General features: G+C 40.5%; 2 protein-coding genes across 9 annotated transcripts in view; both read right to left on the reverse strand.

Moving 5' to 3' along the window:
- SNX29 (sorting nexin 29) overlaps positions 1-7,935 on the reverse strand; it is a 393,141-nt gene extending 385,206 nt beyond the window's left edge. For all 6 annotated transcript variants that reach the window (XM_044978953.1, XM_044978955.1, XM_044978957.1 and 3 more), the window contains exon 1: positions 7,809-7,935. In XM_044978953.1, the coding sequence (XP_044834888.1) occupies positions 7,809-7,815 (7 nt within the window). In that variant the 5' untranslated portion in view covers positions 7,816-7,935. The remainder of the gene's footprint in view (positions 1-7,808) is intronic.
- A 1,905-nt stretch (positions 7,936-9,840) lies between these two features.
- Positions 9,841-17,778, reverse strand: part of TNFRSF17 (TNF receptor superfamily member 17) — a 50,322-nt gene continuing 42,384 nt past the window's right edge. For 2 of the 3 annotated variants that reach the window (XM_044979665.1, XM_044979663.1), the window contains 4 exons: positions 15,908-16,134; positions 11,840-11,977; positions 11,357-11,503; positions 9,841-10,620 (listed from right to left, as the gene is read on the reverse strand). In XM_044979665.1, coding sequence (XP_044835600.1) covers positions 10,352-10,620; positions 11,357-11,503; positions 11,840-11,957 — 534 coding nt within the window. In that variant the 5' untranslated portion in view covers positions 11,958-11,977; positions 15,908-16,134 and the 3' untranslated portion in view covers positions 9,841-10,351. The remainder of the gene's footprint in view (positions 10,621-11,356; positions 11,504-11,839; positions 11,978-15,907; positions 16,135-17,778) is intronic. The other variant, XM_044979666.1, reaches the window with a different exon arrangement.

Below are 17,778 nucleotides of genomic sequence, written 5' to 3' on the forward strand. Positions count from 1 at the left end.
CGTGATCGGACGAACCTGTGGACACAGCAGGTAAACAAACTGGCCCAGCCTGCCAGGGTGCTTACCCTGGCGGGCTGTGTGCCAAAGGTTGCCAATCCCTTAATATATAAACACAAAATAGTATTACAAGCCTCAGTTAACTATTATGATCCTTTAAAGCAGGGGGTCTCAAACTCAAATTTACCCTAGGGCCAGTGCCAGTCCTCAAATCCTCCCAGCGGGCCAATGTCACTCATGCCGCCCAGAACCCTCCCCCCAAAAACTCGGCCCCCCACCTGGCTAAGGCTCTGCGAGGGAGCTTGGGTGGGGGAAGAGGTCTGGGATGCAGGCTCTGGGAGGGAGTTTGGGTGCAGAAGGGGTGAGAGGCTGGGCTCCGGGTGGGAGTTTGGGTGGGGGTGTGGAGACGAGGTGTAGGCTCTGGGAGGGAGTTTGGGGGCGGGAGGGGGTGTGGGGGAAGGGGGAGGGGTGCAGGCTCTGGGAGGGAGTTTGGGGGCTCAAGGGGGGGTGTGGGATGGGGAAGGGGGTACAGGCTATGGGAGGGGGTCAGGGGGTGTGGTGCTTACCTGGGACTCCAAGGCAGGGTGGGCCGGGGGCCTCCGCACGCTGATGCCCCCAGGCACCACCCCGCAGCTTTCCATTGGCCACAGGGGCGCTCAGGGCAGGGACAGCACGCGGAGGCACAGCCCTGTCCCGCCCCACCCCTGGGCCACATGGAGGTGCCGGCAGCCACTGGAGCGAGCAGGCAGATGCTGCTCAGCTGCACTGCGGTGCCGGGGCCCCTGGGGGCGGCAGGTGAGGCCAAGGGAAAGACCCAGCCCCAAAACTGCTGAAGCCCCACAGGCCACATTGGGGAGGCTCGTGGGCTGCAGATGGCCCGCAGGCCGGGAGTTTGAGACCCCTGCTTTAAAGTCCTAATGATACCCCTTGATAAGTATTAAAAAAACATTACTGAAAGCCAATTTTACCTATATTAAATTTTTCTTTGTTTAAAAAAAGGATACTAGGGCTATTTGCATAACAGTATCTTTGTTGTTTTTAGTATATCAGTTCCTGATTATCTCACTTGAAGTCCTAATTTTCCATTCATAGCATCACGGTTGGCTGCTGTGGAGAACAGTGTGATGAGAGGTGGATTAAGACTCCAAGCGAGGAGTCAACAACAGGAATGAATAGCTGACTTTGAAAACAACATGCATATAAGTTATGCATGCATAATTACTACTCCCTTCTAATGGAGTTTCACCTGCATCTGAGGACATAAAGAGGTCCAGAATATTTTTCAAAGATTCCTAGGAGGCATCAGTTAGTTCTGTGGTATTATTGTGTAGCACCCAAATATTATTTACCTTGTCTTCAGCTCAATTATCTATACTATTATGAACTGCCTTGATAGTTTGAAAGGCTAATTGCCTTATATGAATGAATGCAGCCAGTTTTCCTGTGTATGCATAGGAAATAGAAGATCAGCTTCAAAGCAACAATATACACTGCCTACTCTTCATCCAGGAAAGGTCTTGCTGTGGCAATTGTTATCAAGAGGCTTATCAGCTTGCCAGAAGACTAAAGAAAAAGCCTCAGACCTGATCCTTTTTATCTCAGGTCTGCTTAAATTTTGACAGGCAAGATCTAAGTTACAAGATTGAGGTCTCCAGGTTTACTCTGGAATTCTAATGGAAGAATTTGAACAAACGCTACACCTGGACTAACTCTTGGACTATAACTTTTGTAACTGATTCCATAAAGACTTTTTTACAAATCACCAGCCTCACAGTCTCTGCTATGAAACTGACCTCAGGACTTTTCACATATCTGTATGTATACTGACCTCTTAAATACTGCAACTCTCTTTCTTCTTTTTCCTTTTGTCATTAAAACCTTTAGGTTTAGTTACTAAAGGTTTTGCATCTGCATGATTATTGGGTAAGATCTAAAACTCAGGTTGACCTGGGGATTAGTGTCTGGTCCTTTGGGAATGGTGGACCTAAAATATGGTAAATCTGGTTTTCAGTAACCACTCACTATATTACACTTGGCTATCTAGAGGTCAAAAGCTGGAATACTTAAAGGGGACTGTATTTGGCTTCTTGGTAACCAGTGTGGTATTACAGAAGTTGTTTTGTTACGGGCATGGTGAATCTAATAAAGAATAAACCACCAGTCTGGGGGACTGTCTGGTCTATTCCTTGCAGTATGCATCCTCAGTGTGGCCCATTCAGGCACCCAGTCACAAGGGGGTACCAATTAAGAGGGATCTACTGCATTCCATTTCACAATTTACACACAGCTAAAGTTATTGTGATGCCCAGTCCTAAAGCTGGGTGGCTGAACTACTCCCATGCAAATTCAAATAGCAGTAAATTTGCAGCACCATATATATTACTGGGGTTTTTTTACATTAAATATGTCATGCTGAGGGGATAAAAAGTTATATTTAGTTTATTATGTAAAAAAAAGGAAGTCCATGCAGAAGTCTAAAAATGACAATGAAAATATGAGTCTGAAGAAGCAAAAACTAAGAAACGCATGAAGAGACTCCTTCCATTTAAAAGTAATCAGTTTCAAAAAATGAGCTAAAATTAGTTTCAGGTACTGCACCTGCCTCTGAGTCACCTCACATTTTTGGTGGTTTTACAGACACACTTTTCTATTTTTAAAATGTTTTTCCTCTCTGTATTGTATGAGAAAGATCCAAACACACACGAGTAGAAACTGACTGATTACGCAAGTGGGGAAAAAAAGTTTTAATCTAATCCTTCTAAGTTACAGTCATCTTACGGACTATTTGTAGCAACTACAGTTAAAATAACTCAGACAGAAGCATGATTTTTAAACTGATTGTGTCCCTTTAATTCATCCTAATACACCCAATCACTACATATGCAGCAAATAAGCTTAAATTCAGATACGAACAAAGATCAGCTTTTAAAAATTGTATTTGAATTTAGTCTCAATGGTGCTGCCTTAAATTAGCTACAGAAAGCTTTAGTACCTAGCTCTGTCAATACACCTAATTCTTGTCATACCATACTGATACTATTTGAGTCCTCATCCTCTCTTATGCAAAGACAATCACAGTAAAGGCTGTGGTGCACAAATAGAGCTTAATGAGACTCTTCAGGTTCCTATTTTCTTGTAACCCAAGTCAGAATTTGAGTCAGTTTCAGAAAGTTAAAGGCAGATACACTTCTTTGCTGCACTAGCCAAGCAGATAAAATTATCTTGAATAAATGACAAGTAAAAGACTTTGTTGGCATTAAGGCTAAGTGTACATTAGAAGCATAGTAAATTTGTTGTATCATTTCACCTACAGTGTCTTGTAAGGGTAAAAAAAATTAGGCTTGCCAAGCCAGACAACTGACCACCTATTATTTGACAAGGGTCAAATACTGTCAGATATTCCAGCAAGAATGCCCTGATGTAGATGACAATCAAAAAGGTAGGCTACATCATGGTGCCATCTGTTAGCAAGCATACTTAAATGTATTGATCACTCACTTTAACATATGCTAATACCAACTGTTTGGAAAGAGGTGAACTAATTGAAAGCTGAGCATCTTGATCGATTGGAATCTCTAGAACAAACAATATATTTGAGTATTTCTGTATCTTTATTTGTATACCTGTGTACATGGCAGTTTACAAAACACATTAAACAAGTTAAAAGACATGATCCCTGCCTCAAAGAACTTAAATCTAAACTGACTAGACAAATTTACAGAAATTAACTCAGAAAAGAGTGGGGGAGAAAGAGGAGCATTCAGTCATTAAGTCTCCTCCCTCAACACAGAGAAAACATGCACAAGCCATTAAGATGATTGAAGAATTGGCCTATCAAGCATAAGTGCCTTTAAAAAGGACTCCAAGGCTATGGCTACACTTGCACTTCAAAGCGCTACCGTGGCAGCGCTTTGAAGCGCTAAGTGTAGTCAAAGCGCCAGCACTGGGAGAGAGCTCTCCCAGCGCTGTCCGTACTCCACCTCCCTGTGGGGAATAACGTACAGCGCTGGGAGCCGCGCTCCCAGCGCTGGGGCTTTGTCCACACTGGCGCTTTGAAGCGCCGCAATTTGCAGCACTGGAGAGGGTGTGTTTTCACACCCTGCTGCAGCGCTGCAAATTTGCAAGTGTAGCCATGGCCCCAGAGTTGCTATGTGTTTTATTTCTGTTTAATTTTATTTTACTTTTTTATTGTAACTGTTCAGTCTTGAATAACGTTCACATTTAAATGCTAACCCATTGCTAAAAACGGTAATAAGAGTAATTATTTCTTTCATTTTTTTAGAGATTCATTTCACTGTGTTTCATATTCTTCTGAATTGAAACTTGTTTTTTGTAATTAGGCATAAATATCTAAGGCTAAGCCTATTAGAGACCATAACATCTTACACTTTTGTGTTACTATTCTAATAAATTAGTGCTTTAAAATATTTTACCTGTTATTTTTGGACCGCTCAAATGCCAATCCTCTATATTATATATATATGCACACACACACACACACACAGAGAGCAGACTCTTGCCAGAATGCGCATCTTTATAGCACGAATTCAGTTATAGCGCGGGACCACACATGGATCCCAAATTTATTTACCTTAATTGGAATCCATGGTAATGCGGGACCACACATGGATCCAAAATCCTGCGTTCTAGCGGGGATCTGGGGTATATCATTTATTTTTAGGGTTGGCATCTGAGCAGTCCAAATATATAAAAACACACACACACCAGAACCTTGTTTAGCCAAAGCCCCCTTTGTCAAACCACCTCCACATCTAAAATTAGGCTATATCCCCTGATATGAATCATTTACATTGAAGAGCCTCCAATTACCTGAATAAATCTCTCTCATTCTGTTAATAAAACTGGGTTCTGTCACACAATAACGTAAGAAATTCCACAGTGTGCAGACTCCAATATGCAAAGTTTGGTAATTACAGTCAGCAAATGTAGTGAGCTGGTTATTTGTGTGATGGTCCCTGACAGTTTTAGCTATTCAATACTGTACAGAGCAAGTCCAAAATGCTATAGTGGCCCCACAACTGAATACAGTCATGTCTATATTAATTGGGGTTGTCATCTCACCCACAAAAAATATTCTAGCATGTAAGAGTAGATCATGACTATTAGTGAAGTAGATATAAATGTACAGGAAATATCTAACAGGCAGTATTTCATACATAAGTACAGTTCCACATTTTGTTAAAAAGACATGAAAAAAGTCACACCATAAAATATTCAGTCTATGTTACTAAGGCAACAGATTAATAAAACTAATAAACTTACCAATCTAATTAAATTTTTAACTTTCGTACCATATTTGCATTTCAATTTGAAAAAACAGTGCTCAGAAGCAATTCCTGGTTCTCGCACACTAACAGGTATACTTTTAGAGTTCATAATATCATAGAAAAATGATTAAGGACAAAAGTTTTAACTGACTTGTTTAATGCACGCAAATTGTCCTATTCATCTTTAGTTTTAAGACTAAGATTTTAGACTAAATATAAAGAACAGTGCAAAATCTTAGTCTTAAAACAAAAAAGATGGATAGAAAAATTCACATGCATTAAACAAATCAGTTAAAACTTTGTCCTTAATCATTTTTCTATATTATAAACTCTAAAAGTATAATGCTAGTGTCTGACAATAAATGATAGTGTCCCAGCCTCAAAAAGAGACATAGCTGAAATAGATTTTATTTAAGTTTGCCTAATTCTCTATTTAAAGGCAAGTGTGGATATGATGCATACTTTCTCTTTCTCTGTTCCGTGATGCCCAAATGTATGTTCCCATAAACCCTACTTTTTTCAGAAGAAAGTGTTATATTAATCTATGTTTCATTTTATTGTTTAGTTAAACTCACAGATCTTGGCAAGATTTACAAGTTTATAAAGATAGGTCAAACGTTTGGCCTACCATCCTTAATAACGGTGCTTTATGCATAATCCTGTCCTGGATAACTGAAAAACATTTCAATTTAGAGAGAATTCTACCTGCATCATACATGTTTCTCTATTGGTATAAAAAAAAAAAACAGATGAAGGCTTTAAAAACAAAGATTTGGTAATTCACAAAAATAGTGACAAGAAATATAGTATATAAACAAACTATGGACAAAACTGCTGCTAATAAAACAGCTTTCAACGTTTTTCATAGAGATGTCAACTGTTCTTTTTAACTGTAAAAGGAAATTCCATTGCTCAAGTGTGCAAAGACTTACCACCCAACAACAACTTAAACCCTATATCCAGGCTGAGCTCACTGCAGGACTGGAGCCACACCTAAAAAGCAGATGCAGGCCCCTATAGGTTAAGAGGGTAGTTTTGAAGTATATATGTATATAGTGGCAAAACTTGAAATGAAGCTGAACATCTGAGAAAAGATTTAATGTGTTTTGAAAGTTTGATGTTACCTGCATTTCACAAAATACTAATAACTTTCCCTACAGGTCTATGATCATCTTTTTCATCTCCTTTCAAGTCAAAATTATTTTGATAAATAACTTTTCTAAATACAAATGCCAGATAAACGGAGAGAAAATGTTACTAATTTGCTTTCACTTTCATCTGTTGTATAGTTTCTCTTTCATAGCCAATGTAATTAATGCATCTACATGGAGTTTAGCTGCCTCAGTTAATACTTTAAATGTTCAAATTGCACCTTTCATCAATAGGGGTTAAACATTTTGGCAATAGAGTTAGAACAGAACCCAGGATCTAATTCCAAATTCACTGCTGCAGAAAAAAGGACAGGCTCAGGGTCAGGGATGATTTCCCTCAGCATGCTATTTATGTTTTATGAGCGTGACAGGCCTTATTTCAAGTCAATTTTTATAACTAAGTTATCTCTCTATTTGAATGAAGAATATGTCAATCTGCATTTTGAAATAATATTTAAAATATCACTCACGTGAGAATCCCATTTGATGATAACTATTGTTAACAGTTACCACCAGTCCTGGTACTTCAACTTGTGTGACCAATACTCACCCTTCCCTCCACCTCAGAGATTAGCCTCCATGCTGATTCTCCCCCCACCCCTGCAAGGATAGTATTGCCCTAGATCCAATATTTATGAGCTAAATGTCCAGTTCAAGAAAAACTGAGGCCTGTGCAAAACTGTACAATTCTTCCTCTCTCATTACAATCTTAAGATTCAGTGATCATCATCTTGCCTCACTTGACCTTAAATACTCTGCAGTTAATTTAGGGTAGAAGGGAAAACACAATGTGTCCAGAACCGTGTGTGTGTATTTCAAGGGTTGCAGATGGAGGTTTCATATTGTCACTTAAAAAAAAACACATCAGCAAACACGTTTCTTCGCTCAGGTTACTAACCACACCTCAGTGTATTAAGTCAAGTAAGAATATTACGTTATTTATGCTCTGTTTACTTTCTGCACTTTGCTCAGTTTAGGCAACTTTGATGCAGAACAGTGGGCTTTACAGGTGTTTACAGTCCGTGTGGCTCTCAGGGGCTCAGCGCTGCAGGGTCTGGGATTTCACACGTTGCTAGAGGACTGAGCTTCACACAATAAAAATGAAGGGGGAGGAGGGGAGATGCGCCTCAGTCAGGGCTCCGGAGTAGGAGGGGCCACCTCCCTAGTGCCCAGGGGCTAGGATACCCCTCCAGCACGTCAGCCTGCCCCAGCGGGAGCCGACAGCCTAAACCGGCCCTTAGCACCGGCGGGCGCGGGGCGCGCCATGACCCCCGGCAGGCGGCACCACAGGGACTCAGGGAGGCCGGGACTCAGCCGGGAGGCTGTGACACAGGCTGAGCCCCCATCCCCGCGGGCTCGGGCGGGCACTCACCGCTCATGATGCCCTGAGTCCGGTCCCTCCCCGGTACCGCCGCTAGCCCCCCTGCTCCCGCTGAGACCGCTCCACAGAGGGAAGCCGGGCCGGGGACACCCAGAGCGGACACCCCGCCCCGGAACTGAAGCCCCGCCGCCCCGGAAGGTAAATTCTGGAGCCTGGGGGCGCGCGAGAGAGAGCTCCGACGTTCCCTCCCCCCGCCGCGTGCGCGCGCCTCCCCAACCGCCTCGCAGGAGCGCGGAGAGCAGCCGGGCCTGGGCAAGGGCGCTCTCGCGGCGGGCTCCTATGATGGCCCCGCCCCTGGTGGGCGGGTCTCTGGCTAGCCCGAGGGCAGGCTCTTCTCTGCCGCGCTCATGGGGGGGGGAGGGGCACCCCCCCTTCAGCCTCTGGCCGCTCCCGGGCCGCACGCGCAGAGGAGTTTGGGGCGGTGGAGGGCCTGGGGCTGCTTGGAAGGATGCACAGCAGAGCAGCGGCTGTTTGGAAGCAAAGTAATAACCGCTTAGTGGGCGATTCAGGCCCAATTTTCTCTGCTAACTAATTACCTGGGTTAAAGAATCCGAGGCAGTCAAGGAAAAGAAAAGCTGGTGATGTCAGAAAGCAAAAGGCAAGGTCCAGATTGTGGCATTAGCAACTCCAACTTGGGGAAAACGGGGGTATCCATGCAATTTATGCAAACTTTGCATCATGCGGTTATTTTGTTTGTTTTTTTGTTAGGTGAACCAAAACCAAAGCAGATTATCAAGTGTGAGCCTTTTTTCCACTCCTGAACATGGAAGTGCTGCAGATCCTGATCTAAACTTCATTACTTGGGACCAGCCCCTTCTGATGGAATTAAAGTAGAAACCTACATCCACACGTTACAGTTCAGGCCTATCTAGCAGCAGCATGAAGGAGCACTTGAACTCCAAGCCATTCTACTCTTAGAAACATAATCATCCAAATGTGAACATCCACAGTAGATGTAGTCCTGTGATAATTTGGAAGCTTGTGAAGTATTTCTTCCCTAATGTGCTTCATAAAGTAACTTCCCCTTCACTGATTCTTTGCATGTACAGATAATTGTTTCAGAGCAAAGAGCTGTATCTTCATAATAATAATTTGAAATGATAAATATCATATATAAATAAAAGATGGGTTAAACTAGTGAAAAATAAAATATTCTAAACTTTTAAATACAGGTGTCAGGTATCATTTAACCAAAAAATAATTCTAAATTGTTTCTGTTTCAAAATACACAGCACCAAGAATAACTACAAAAGTAAATGGAAAAACTACGTAGCAAAGCAAATAAGAATAAAATCTACTTTCTTTGATTCAAGGCTATATCCACACATAGATCCAAGGACTTGTATCCCAAGCACAAATGAAGATTAATGCAATTGTTATAACAAACAGTTACAGTACATCTTATTTAGATTCTCATGATGTATGGCTAGGCCAAAATTTTCAGACTTGTATGGCCAGAGTTATGCATCTAAATCCAAAATTAGACGCCTAAATATATGGCCTGTGTGTCAGAGGTGCAGAGTATGATGTTCAGCAAGTTTCTTAATCTTTTTCCTTTCAGTTCCTCAATTTCCCCATCTTTAAGATGTGGGTTATTATTGTGTTATGAGTCTTCATTCACTCATGATTGTTCGTTCACTCAGATCCTTGGATGGACAGTGCTCTAGTAGTACAAAGGTGATTATTTCTGAGCACAAACAGCCTTCATTGACTTAAATGGAAACTGCAAGTGCTCAGCAGCTATGAAAACCAGAACACTTATTTAGATACCTAGCATACCTAATTTTAGATTGAATTTTTAGCATGTAGCTAGTTGATAGTACTAGTAAATCCCTGCTAAGTACAAATAGATTGTTATGGAGCCCATGCTAAAATAGGGAGATTTTACATTTTTTGAAAATGATCCATAAAAGAAAGCCCTCCTCTACTACCAGAAACCAGATTGGCAATTAGAGGCTCTGCAGTACCATCTCCTCTTCCAGTGTAGCTCACAGCTGCTATCTTAACTGGGTATAATTTCATATTCCATAAATGTATCCAGTATTAGAGCACTTCCTTTGCAAGCATTCCCATTTTCATTGGGCCCCAAAGTCTCAGAATCTGGATCTCTGAAGTGGTACAAAAGTGATGCTACATACCTTTTTTTTTTTTTTCCCCCCTCACCTCTTAGTACTACAAAAACATTTTGGTACAAGATTTATTTGTGTGACATAGTCATTAAATATATATTTGAGCTTGTTTATTGATGGCATTTGTGCACATCCAACCTTTTGACTAGTAAATATAGTCTTTAATGATAGTGCAGAAAAGTTTTCCCCACATAGGGGTTCTTATAGCTTATAAGTTCCAGTAAATAGCTCCCAAGAGAGACTAAAATTAGAAATAATATAATACCAATGAAAGTTAAATGTAAAAGCTATAAAGAAACCACATGTACTATCCTTCTCTACTGACAGCAAATAATAAAATTTATGAGTATACCTATACTGGATGAGCTGATTGATTATGTAATAAAAAATGCTTCCATTTCCCTATCACAGAGTCATCATAGCACCTGGAATATAGCTGCAATATTCAGAAGTCTTTGTGGTGACCAGAACAGTAGTTCCTTCCTCTGTGGCTGGTAATGGGAATGAAGTATCAAAGCCAGTTTGGAGTTTCACCAAGCCACAGTCCCCGCAAGTGCATTCCTCCACTGAATACATCAGTGATGCTTCACTTTGGAGGGAATCTCCAATTATATCTGTGTTCACACTGGTCTCAGTATCAGTCTTGAGTATAACATTCGGCTCCACTGCAGACTCTATGAAGATATGAAAAGATATTTTAGTTCACATGTCAGGCTATCTCAGTAGTAAAGTCAAGTCATAGAATCTACTGAACGTGTCCCCCGCTCCTGAATTTAGGATGGGCATGTATGGAATCTATTGTATATTTACTATCATATAGATAAATTAACAGAAGCATCTTTGCTGTAAATATCTATGGATATGAAAAGGTCAAAAATTAATTTAATTCTTTCTGCCTCAGGGAAAATATACTTTATATATGGCTTTGAGAGGCTACAGGGTTGAATCAAGTCAATTTACACTTTATAAGCTGCGAGGCTAATCTTCCATTTTTATTCTCACGCCGGGTAAAATTCCTTTTGACTTCAATGGCAGGAAAGACTGGGCCTTGATAAAGAAATTCTGTTAAGAGTTTATAGCAATTTTCCAATGCAAAATAGGATAAGCAAGTTAAAAATATATATTGAAATAAAAAAACAAATGTGATTCTGTAGCCAAGACCAGCGGGCTCCTAACTACTATTGGCTATAATATGATATCCTTTCCCATGTACTTTTTTCCACAGTTAGCCCCATTGACTTTAGTTCGTCTATTTGTGGAATAATGTATTCTCCAACATGAGTAAAACTATCAGAATCTGGTGATGCAGGCTATATTAAAAATTATAAATTAAAATAACATAGCAGAAATTCACAACAATCTGAAAATATTTGACAAAGAATTGTATTTATTGACAATCATATTTTGTACCTGTGTTTTTCAGTTCTTCCTTTGATTGTTTTGGGTGCCTCATTTTAAACAAGACCATTAATATGAACACTGTGAATGTTAAAATCACTCCTATTCCCAAACCGATCCAAAGAATTCCATCTGATACATTTACTTGACCTGTAGTACCTTTTAAAATAAAGGAGACATACTATGTACATTAAAAACAATAAGCAATTAATAATAAATACATGGCTTAATCTATAAGCACTCACATCTCTAAGGAATAATTTCTTTTTCTGGTGAGTGACAGCTAGGTAACAGCTAGGTGAAACATTTACTTTTCCTAACATAGTTCAGCTGATATATAGAATACTGTGTTTAGGTCTTCAATCTTGTACAGATTTTATATTTGGTCTTGTAAACTTTAGTGTCATTTTTCATGGTTTATATTTAGAATCAATGCAAAGTATAAATGTGAAAATGCACAACACAAACAAATAATGTTACAGAATTGGTACTTACTCTCATTACAATAGCTCTGACATGAAAAAGGTGGCTTACTGGAACATCGAAGGTGACAGGGTATACAAGATTGCAGCAAGCTGTCAAAATACTCATTTTTGAAGCAATGTTGAGCCATCAGGGTCAGTAATTAGTGAACTAGGAAGCCACAGAAATGGTTAAAGAGTAAGGACAAGCTAAGGAGGAAGAATGTTTCCACTTCTCACTTTGTACAAACAGTAATAAGTGTGGCCAACAACAGCAGCTAAATATCAAGGTTCTTCTTTAAAAGAGTATATTAAATAATAGGGATTTCACCCTGAGGCCTCTCAAGGGACTCTGGCTGCTCATTTGAATAGCAACTGCAGATTCAAGTTTCTAGCAGGACCATCCAGCTGGATGGAAGTAATTTTCAATGTAAATTCTGTCTGAAACAGAAACTGATTATTTATAGAGGACATTTCTCAAGCAGGTGCTAAACACTATACACTGTAGAAAAAGTCTGAGGATGCCTAAACAAGCATTTTCATTAACAGGTAGTCCCCGTATTCAGGAGTTTGTTGTGTTCTTTCTTTCAAACTGATGGATCCGTGCCAATTATATCTCATTCTAGACTGCAAACTTCTCCATGAAGCATTGGTTTAATTTTTATTCTTTTCTGTTCCATTGCCACCACCAAACAACATACTGTATTGTTGATGAATAGAGGAGAAAAAAGAGGCCGTGTTGTCTAGTCACTAGAAGGGGACAAAGTCAATACACCTACAGAATGCATGCTGTACCCCTCGTCCTCTCAGATCCTCCGCTTCCCATTGGCTCGGCTGGGAGGATAGGCGGGCTGATTGCTTCTCAAGTTCCCTTCCCTGCCACCTTTTTAAACAACTCCTCAGCTTTTGAAGCTGCCCTGCCCTTCCTCTCCTTACTTGCAGTTTTTGGATGCTGCAGATCTGACCTATTGCTGTTTTGGGGTCAGGATTGAATTTTTCCCATTGGCCCAAACTGGCCAAGGTCTGCTGTTTTTTGATTGTTTGTTTGTTTATTCACTTTCTTTGCAGTATCATGGAGGCAAAGTAGCATTGAAAGGAATAGGACTTGAAAGTGTAATAATAGGAAGTTTATGATGACTGTTTAGCTCATTGCAACTTGCAGCTAGTGTCCAGCATGGATAAATGCTAAAAGGGCCAACTCCCAGAGGTAAATGAGGCCTAGGACTTCACTGGTTGACTTTGTGTCTGTTGGAGAAATGGAAACCTGACATTGTCATGGACCAAGATCCCTCCTTGCTATCTTTGATCCCCCCCACCACAGCGGGAGGGTGTGACAAATGTGGACATTTTCTGTAATATTTTTATAAGCTATTTTTGACTCTCTACCTAACACCTTGGCACTGCTACACACTGGGGGGAAATAATTCATTTTCTTGCTAGGACATGAAAGATCCAGCTAGGTATTTGAGACATATAGCTGTTGGATAGTCTGGACAGAAATCATTTGAATGGATGACCCTACATAGACAAATGGAATCCCAGTGACTGAAAATTAACATATAGCTGCAGTGGCAGCTGAACATGTGAGTATAACACAGTTGTGTCCAAAGAACTAAGATAAGAAGTGTCAGGTGGCTGTGTTATGAGCTGAACACTCAGAGACACAGGCTCTGGCCTAGGAATAAGACAATGGGAGAGACAGAGAAATGAAGCAAAGATGGTTTCTACAGCAGCTTGGTTCAAGGGAGCCCTGGCCTTAGTCTCCCTGAACTCTGTCTTAACCTTTGCTCCTCTATGATAACCTAAGGACTTTCAGATTCTGTAGTCCAGGTGATTAACAAATTGTTATCCTGTTTTTAAAAGACTGCCTGTTGTCACCGCAAATACTTACTGAGAGCATTGTGCCCTGAAGGAGCACAAACCTTCTGCAGGAGTCTGGTTTGGCTGGATCTGGTCCAGGGAGCCATGGAGAGAGACAAGGATTGCTGGCGCCTGAAGGCCTCTTTTCAGAGTTGTGGAGCCACAGACGTTCCCTTGTGGAACTGTGTGGACACTTGGGGTCTGGCACACTAAAGGGGTCACTCCCAAGGGACTGGTTACAGGTCTTATCTATGCCTTAGTGCTGTGAATGCAAGACAAGGGCAAGAGGATTCAGAAGTGAGCTGAGTTTTGGGGTTCAGCCAAGGAGGGTCTACCCCAAGTTATTGATTAAATAATAAAAGCCTTGTAACCCCCCACTGGACACAGTCAAATGGTTGGTGTGTGAAACTATGGGGTGTATAGCACACTTCCCGGTGTTAAATTAATAAAGTTGTGGTCTGCCACTTAATTCGATCCCTGTGTCTTGTCATTAATTCACCTGCATATACTGATACTCAATTCTCTTCTATGATTTGGCTATAATATTCCCTTTTTTAAATACTTATAATAATTCACTATTGCAGCTATAAACTGTGATAAAAGTTTCTGTGTATACAGAATGCATTCATACTGAAGAAAAGATGGGAACCTATATACTCTCCCTAGCCTCTTTCCCCATATCCCACCACACCAGTGCTTGGTCAGCATCATTTAGCTTTTCATTTTAATAAGTCATCATAAAGATGTTAAGTAATTCTTTTCATGAATGGTTCACAAATGAAAGCCTTGAGAGGATCCAGCAGCAGGGCATTCTCCCTAATAATCCTGAAACTAAAGCAGGTCCAGCAGTCTCCACAGCACACAATTAAATATTCCCATCTTCCCTAGTGGAAACAAAGGTGAATCCTCACTTCAAACATAAGGAAGCAATGATCTGGCCTGGGTCACTTTCATCCCTGAGTTACTAATTCTGTCAAATACGCAAGATACGAAGTGTTCCCAGTTGTATGCATAGGGCCTTAATTCACCTGGGATAACCCCATGGTTCTCAATAATGACCATGAGATTTCAAAGAGAGAAGGTGGGTGAAGTAATATATTTTATTGGACCAACTTCTGTTGCTGAGACAGACAAGATTTTGAGCTTACACAAAGCTCTTCAGGTCTGGGAAACTAACTCAGAGTAGTTTCCCAGACTCGAAGAAGAGCTCTGTGTAAGTTCAAAAGGTTGTCTCTCTCACCAATAGAAGTTGGTCTAAGACCCACTTTGTCTCTCTAATATCCTAGTACCAACACAGCTACAACAACACTGCATATAGGAGATTTCAGGTCAGTCCAGAAAATCCAGTGTCCACATGGACACTGAAGTCACTCAAGGCAATAGGCCTGGATGTATTTGAGTAAAATACTTGTACCCCTGAGCTATTCCAAATATGCAGACATACCTTCAAAAGTGGCCACTGATTCTGAGTGCTTCTGTTTGTGGAGTTATCTACCCAACAATTACAAATGGGTAACTTTCTCACCCTGACCCACTCTGGTCTTCTTTTGCACTATGTATCCATCTAGAGCAGTGGTTTTCAACCAGGGACATGCATACCCCTAGGGGTATGCAAAGGTCTTTCAAGGGGAACGTCAACTCATCTATTTGCCTAGTTTTAGGCTACAAAAAAAGCACCAGCTAAGTCAGTACAAACTAAAATTTCATACAGACAATGACTTGTTTATACTGGTCTATATACTATATTATATGGCAACATAACGTGCGTATACACACTGTATTAGACATGCCTTTTATGTCATTTACTGATGTATGCAAACACATTAATGAGGTTGAAGTTATCATAGAGATTCAGAATATTAATGTCATGGCCTTGCATTGATAAATTTAGATCATTCAGATTGCTAAATGCATCTGTGAAGTAGGCAAGTTGAGCTAACCACACAGAGGCAAGAGGGAATGAGCTATATTTTCAATTCTACAACACACGTGTCATTTGATAAGGGTACTTTCTTGAGAGAATCAGCTGCTTTTTTATCAAGCATGTTTTCTGCAAGCACCATAGCGGCAGGCAGAATAAGATCTTCTGAAATTGTGTACAGCTAATTTGATTTTGCTACAAGAAGGGAGACAGCATATGAAGCTTCAAGTGCTTTTGTAGAAATACTTGAAGCTTTTTTCATTTTAAGCTGCTAAGTCTGGAATTCAGAAAGCTTTCTTTAAAAAATTTCTTCTGTCTTACCTGCATGCACGGGGTGTTTTGTCTTCAAATGTTGTTGCAAATGCGCTAGTTTCATACTGTTAATTGATAGAGTTTCTCCGCAAAGGAACACAAAGCTTGAGGTGGATCACTATTTGTAGAGATGTGAATCCAAAAGCAATATATTGTTTGCAGAACTGATTATATTTTTTTTCAGTCATTTTCAATTTCTTGCCATTTTCAGGTTTCAGAGTAGCAGCCATGTTAGTCTGTATCCGCAAAAAGAACAGGAGTACTTGGGGCACCTTAGAGACTAACAAATTTATTTCAGCATAAGTTTTCGTGGGCTACAGCCCACTTCATCAGATGCATAGACTGGAACATATAATAAGGAGATATATATACACATACAGAGAACATGAAAAGGTGGGAGTTGCCCTACCAACTCTAAGAGGCTAATTAATTAAGATGAGCTATTATCAGCAGGAGAAAAAAAAAACTGTAGTGATAATCAAGATGGCCCATTTCAGACAGTTTGACAAGAAGATGTGAGGACACTTAACACGGGGGAATAGATTCAATGTGTGTAATGGCTCGGCCATTCCCAGTCTCTATTCAAGCCTAAATTGATGGTATCTAGTTTCCATATTAATTCAAGTTCAGCAGTTTCCCGTTGGAGTCTGTTTTTGAAGCTTTTCTGTTGCAAAATTTCCACCTTTAAGTCTGTTACTGAGTGACCAGAGAGGTTGAACCGGACAGTCTCTACGCAAAAGAAAAAATAGACACAAATCTGACATCAGGAATCATAACATTCAAAAACCAGTAGGAGAACACTTCAACCTTTCTGAGCATGCTCATTTTCCTGAACAATGAAATCATTTCTCTCCTTTTTAGGGAAGTGTTTGCAATTAGCTTCCCAAGAAGGTCATCTGGACAAGACATCAGCCTTAGTGTGCTTGTGCCCAGACTTCTATGTAACTGTGAAATCACAACCTACAATTCTTCCAACCACCTGGCAAGTTGCCCTGAATCTAAAGAGCAATCGAAGGGATGCATGGTATGTCCTAACCACAATCTTCTTCAAATGCAAATAATGGTGAAAATTTTCTCTAGAGTTAACTACTGACAGAAGTTCCTTTTGGGTGATGCAATAATTTCTCTCCAGAGAATTTAGACTCTTATTGTAATAAGTCCCCACCCTCTCAAGTCTTTTGCTTTCTAATACTTACGTCAATACTGCCCCCAAACAGTAAGCACTAGCATCTGTATAATATGAAAGGAGTTTAGGCTAAGACAGGAGCCACCATAAGAACTTTTCTCAATTCTGAAAATGCTAAATCACATGCTGTTGACCACTGAAGTAGTTTCCCTTTCTCACCCATCCTACGCAATGGTTTTGTAATACTGGCTAATCCACAAATAAACCTTCTATAATAGGAGCAGAGCCCTACAAAACACTGTACATGTGTGAGTCTCTAAGACATTGGCCAGTTCTGCACAGCCTCAATTTTCTTTTTGTCAGTGAAAACTCCCCCCTCACTGTGTGCCCAAGGTAAATTCCTTGTTTTGAAACTACTCACATTTGTTTAGGTTGTTTGAGATTAGTAGCCTTAAACTTATCACAGACCATTTATAAATGTATCAGTTCTTGTTCAAAGGTTAGCATGCGCAACCATATCACTAAGTAAACAAACGGAACTAGAGAAGCACGCCCTGCAATACCCTCTTCAAAAAACTCTCAAACATGGCCTGGCAATACATAAGCAAAGCATCACTTTAAATTGCCACAAGCCTTATCCTGCTGTGAAAAGCAGTCTTTTTCCTGTCCTTTGGATCCACTCCCACTCACCAATACACATCTTTACGATCCAGTCGGGAAAACCAGACTGAAGGTGCAACAGCATCCAGGGTAT

Source organism: Mauremys mutica, chromosome 11, assembly GCF_020497125.1.
Source record: "Mauremys mutica isolate MM-2020 ecotype Southern chromosome 11, ASM2049712v1, whole genome shotgun sequence".
NCBI classification, from domain to species: Eukaryota; Metazoa; Chordata; order Testudines; family Geoemydidae; genus Mauremys; species Mauremys mutica.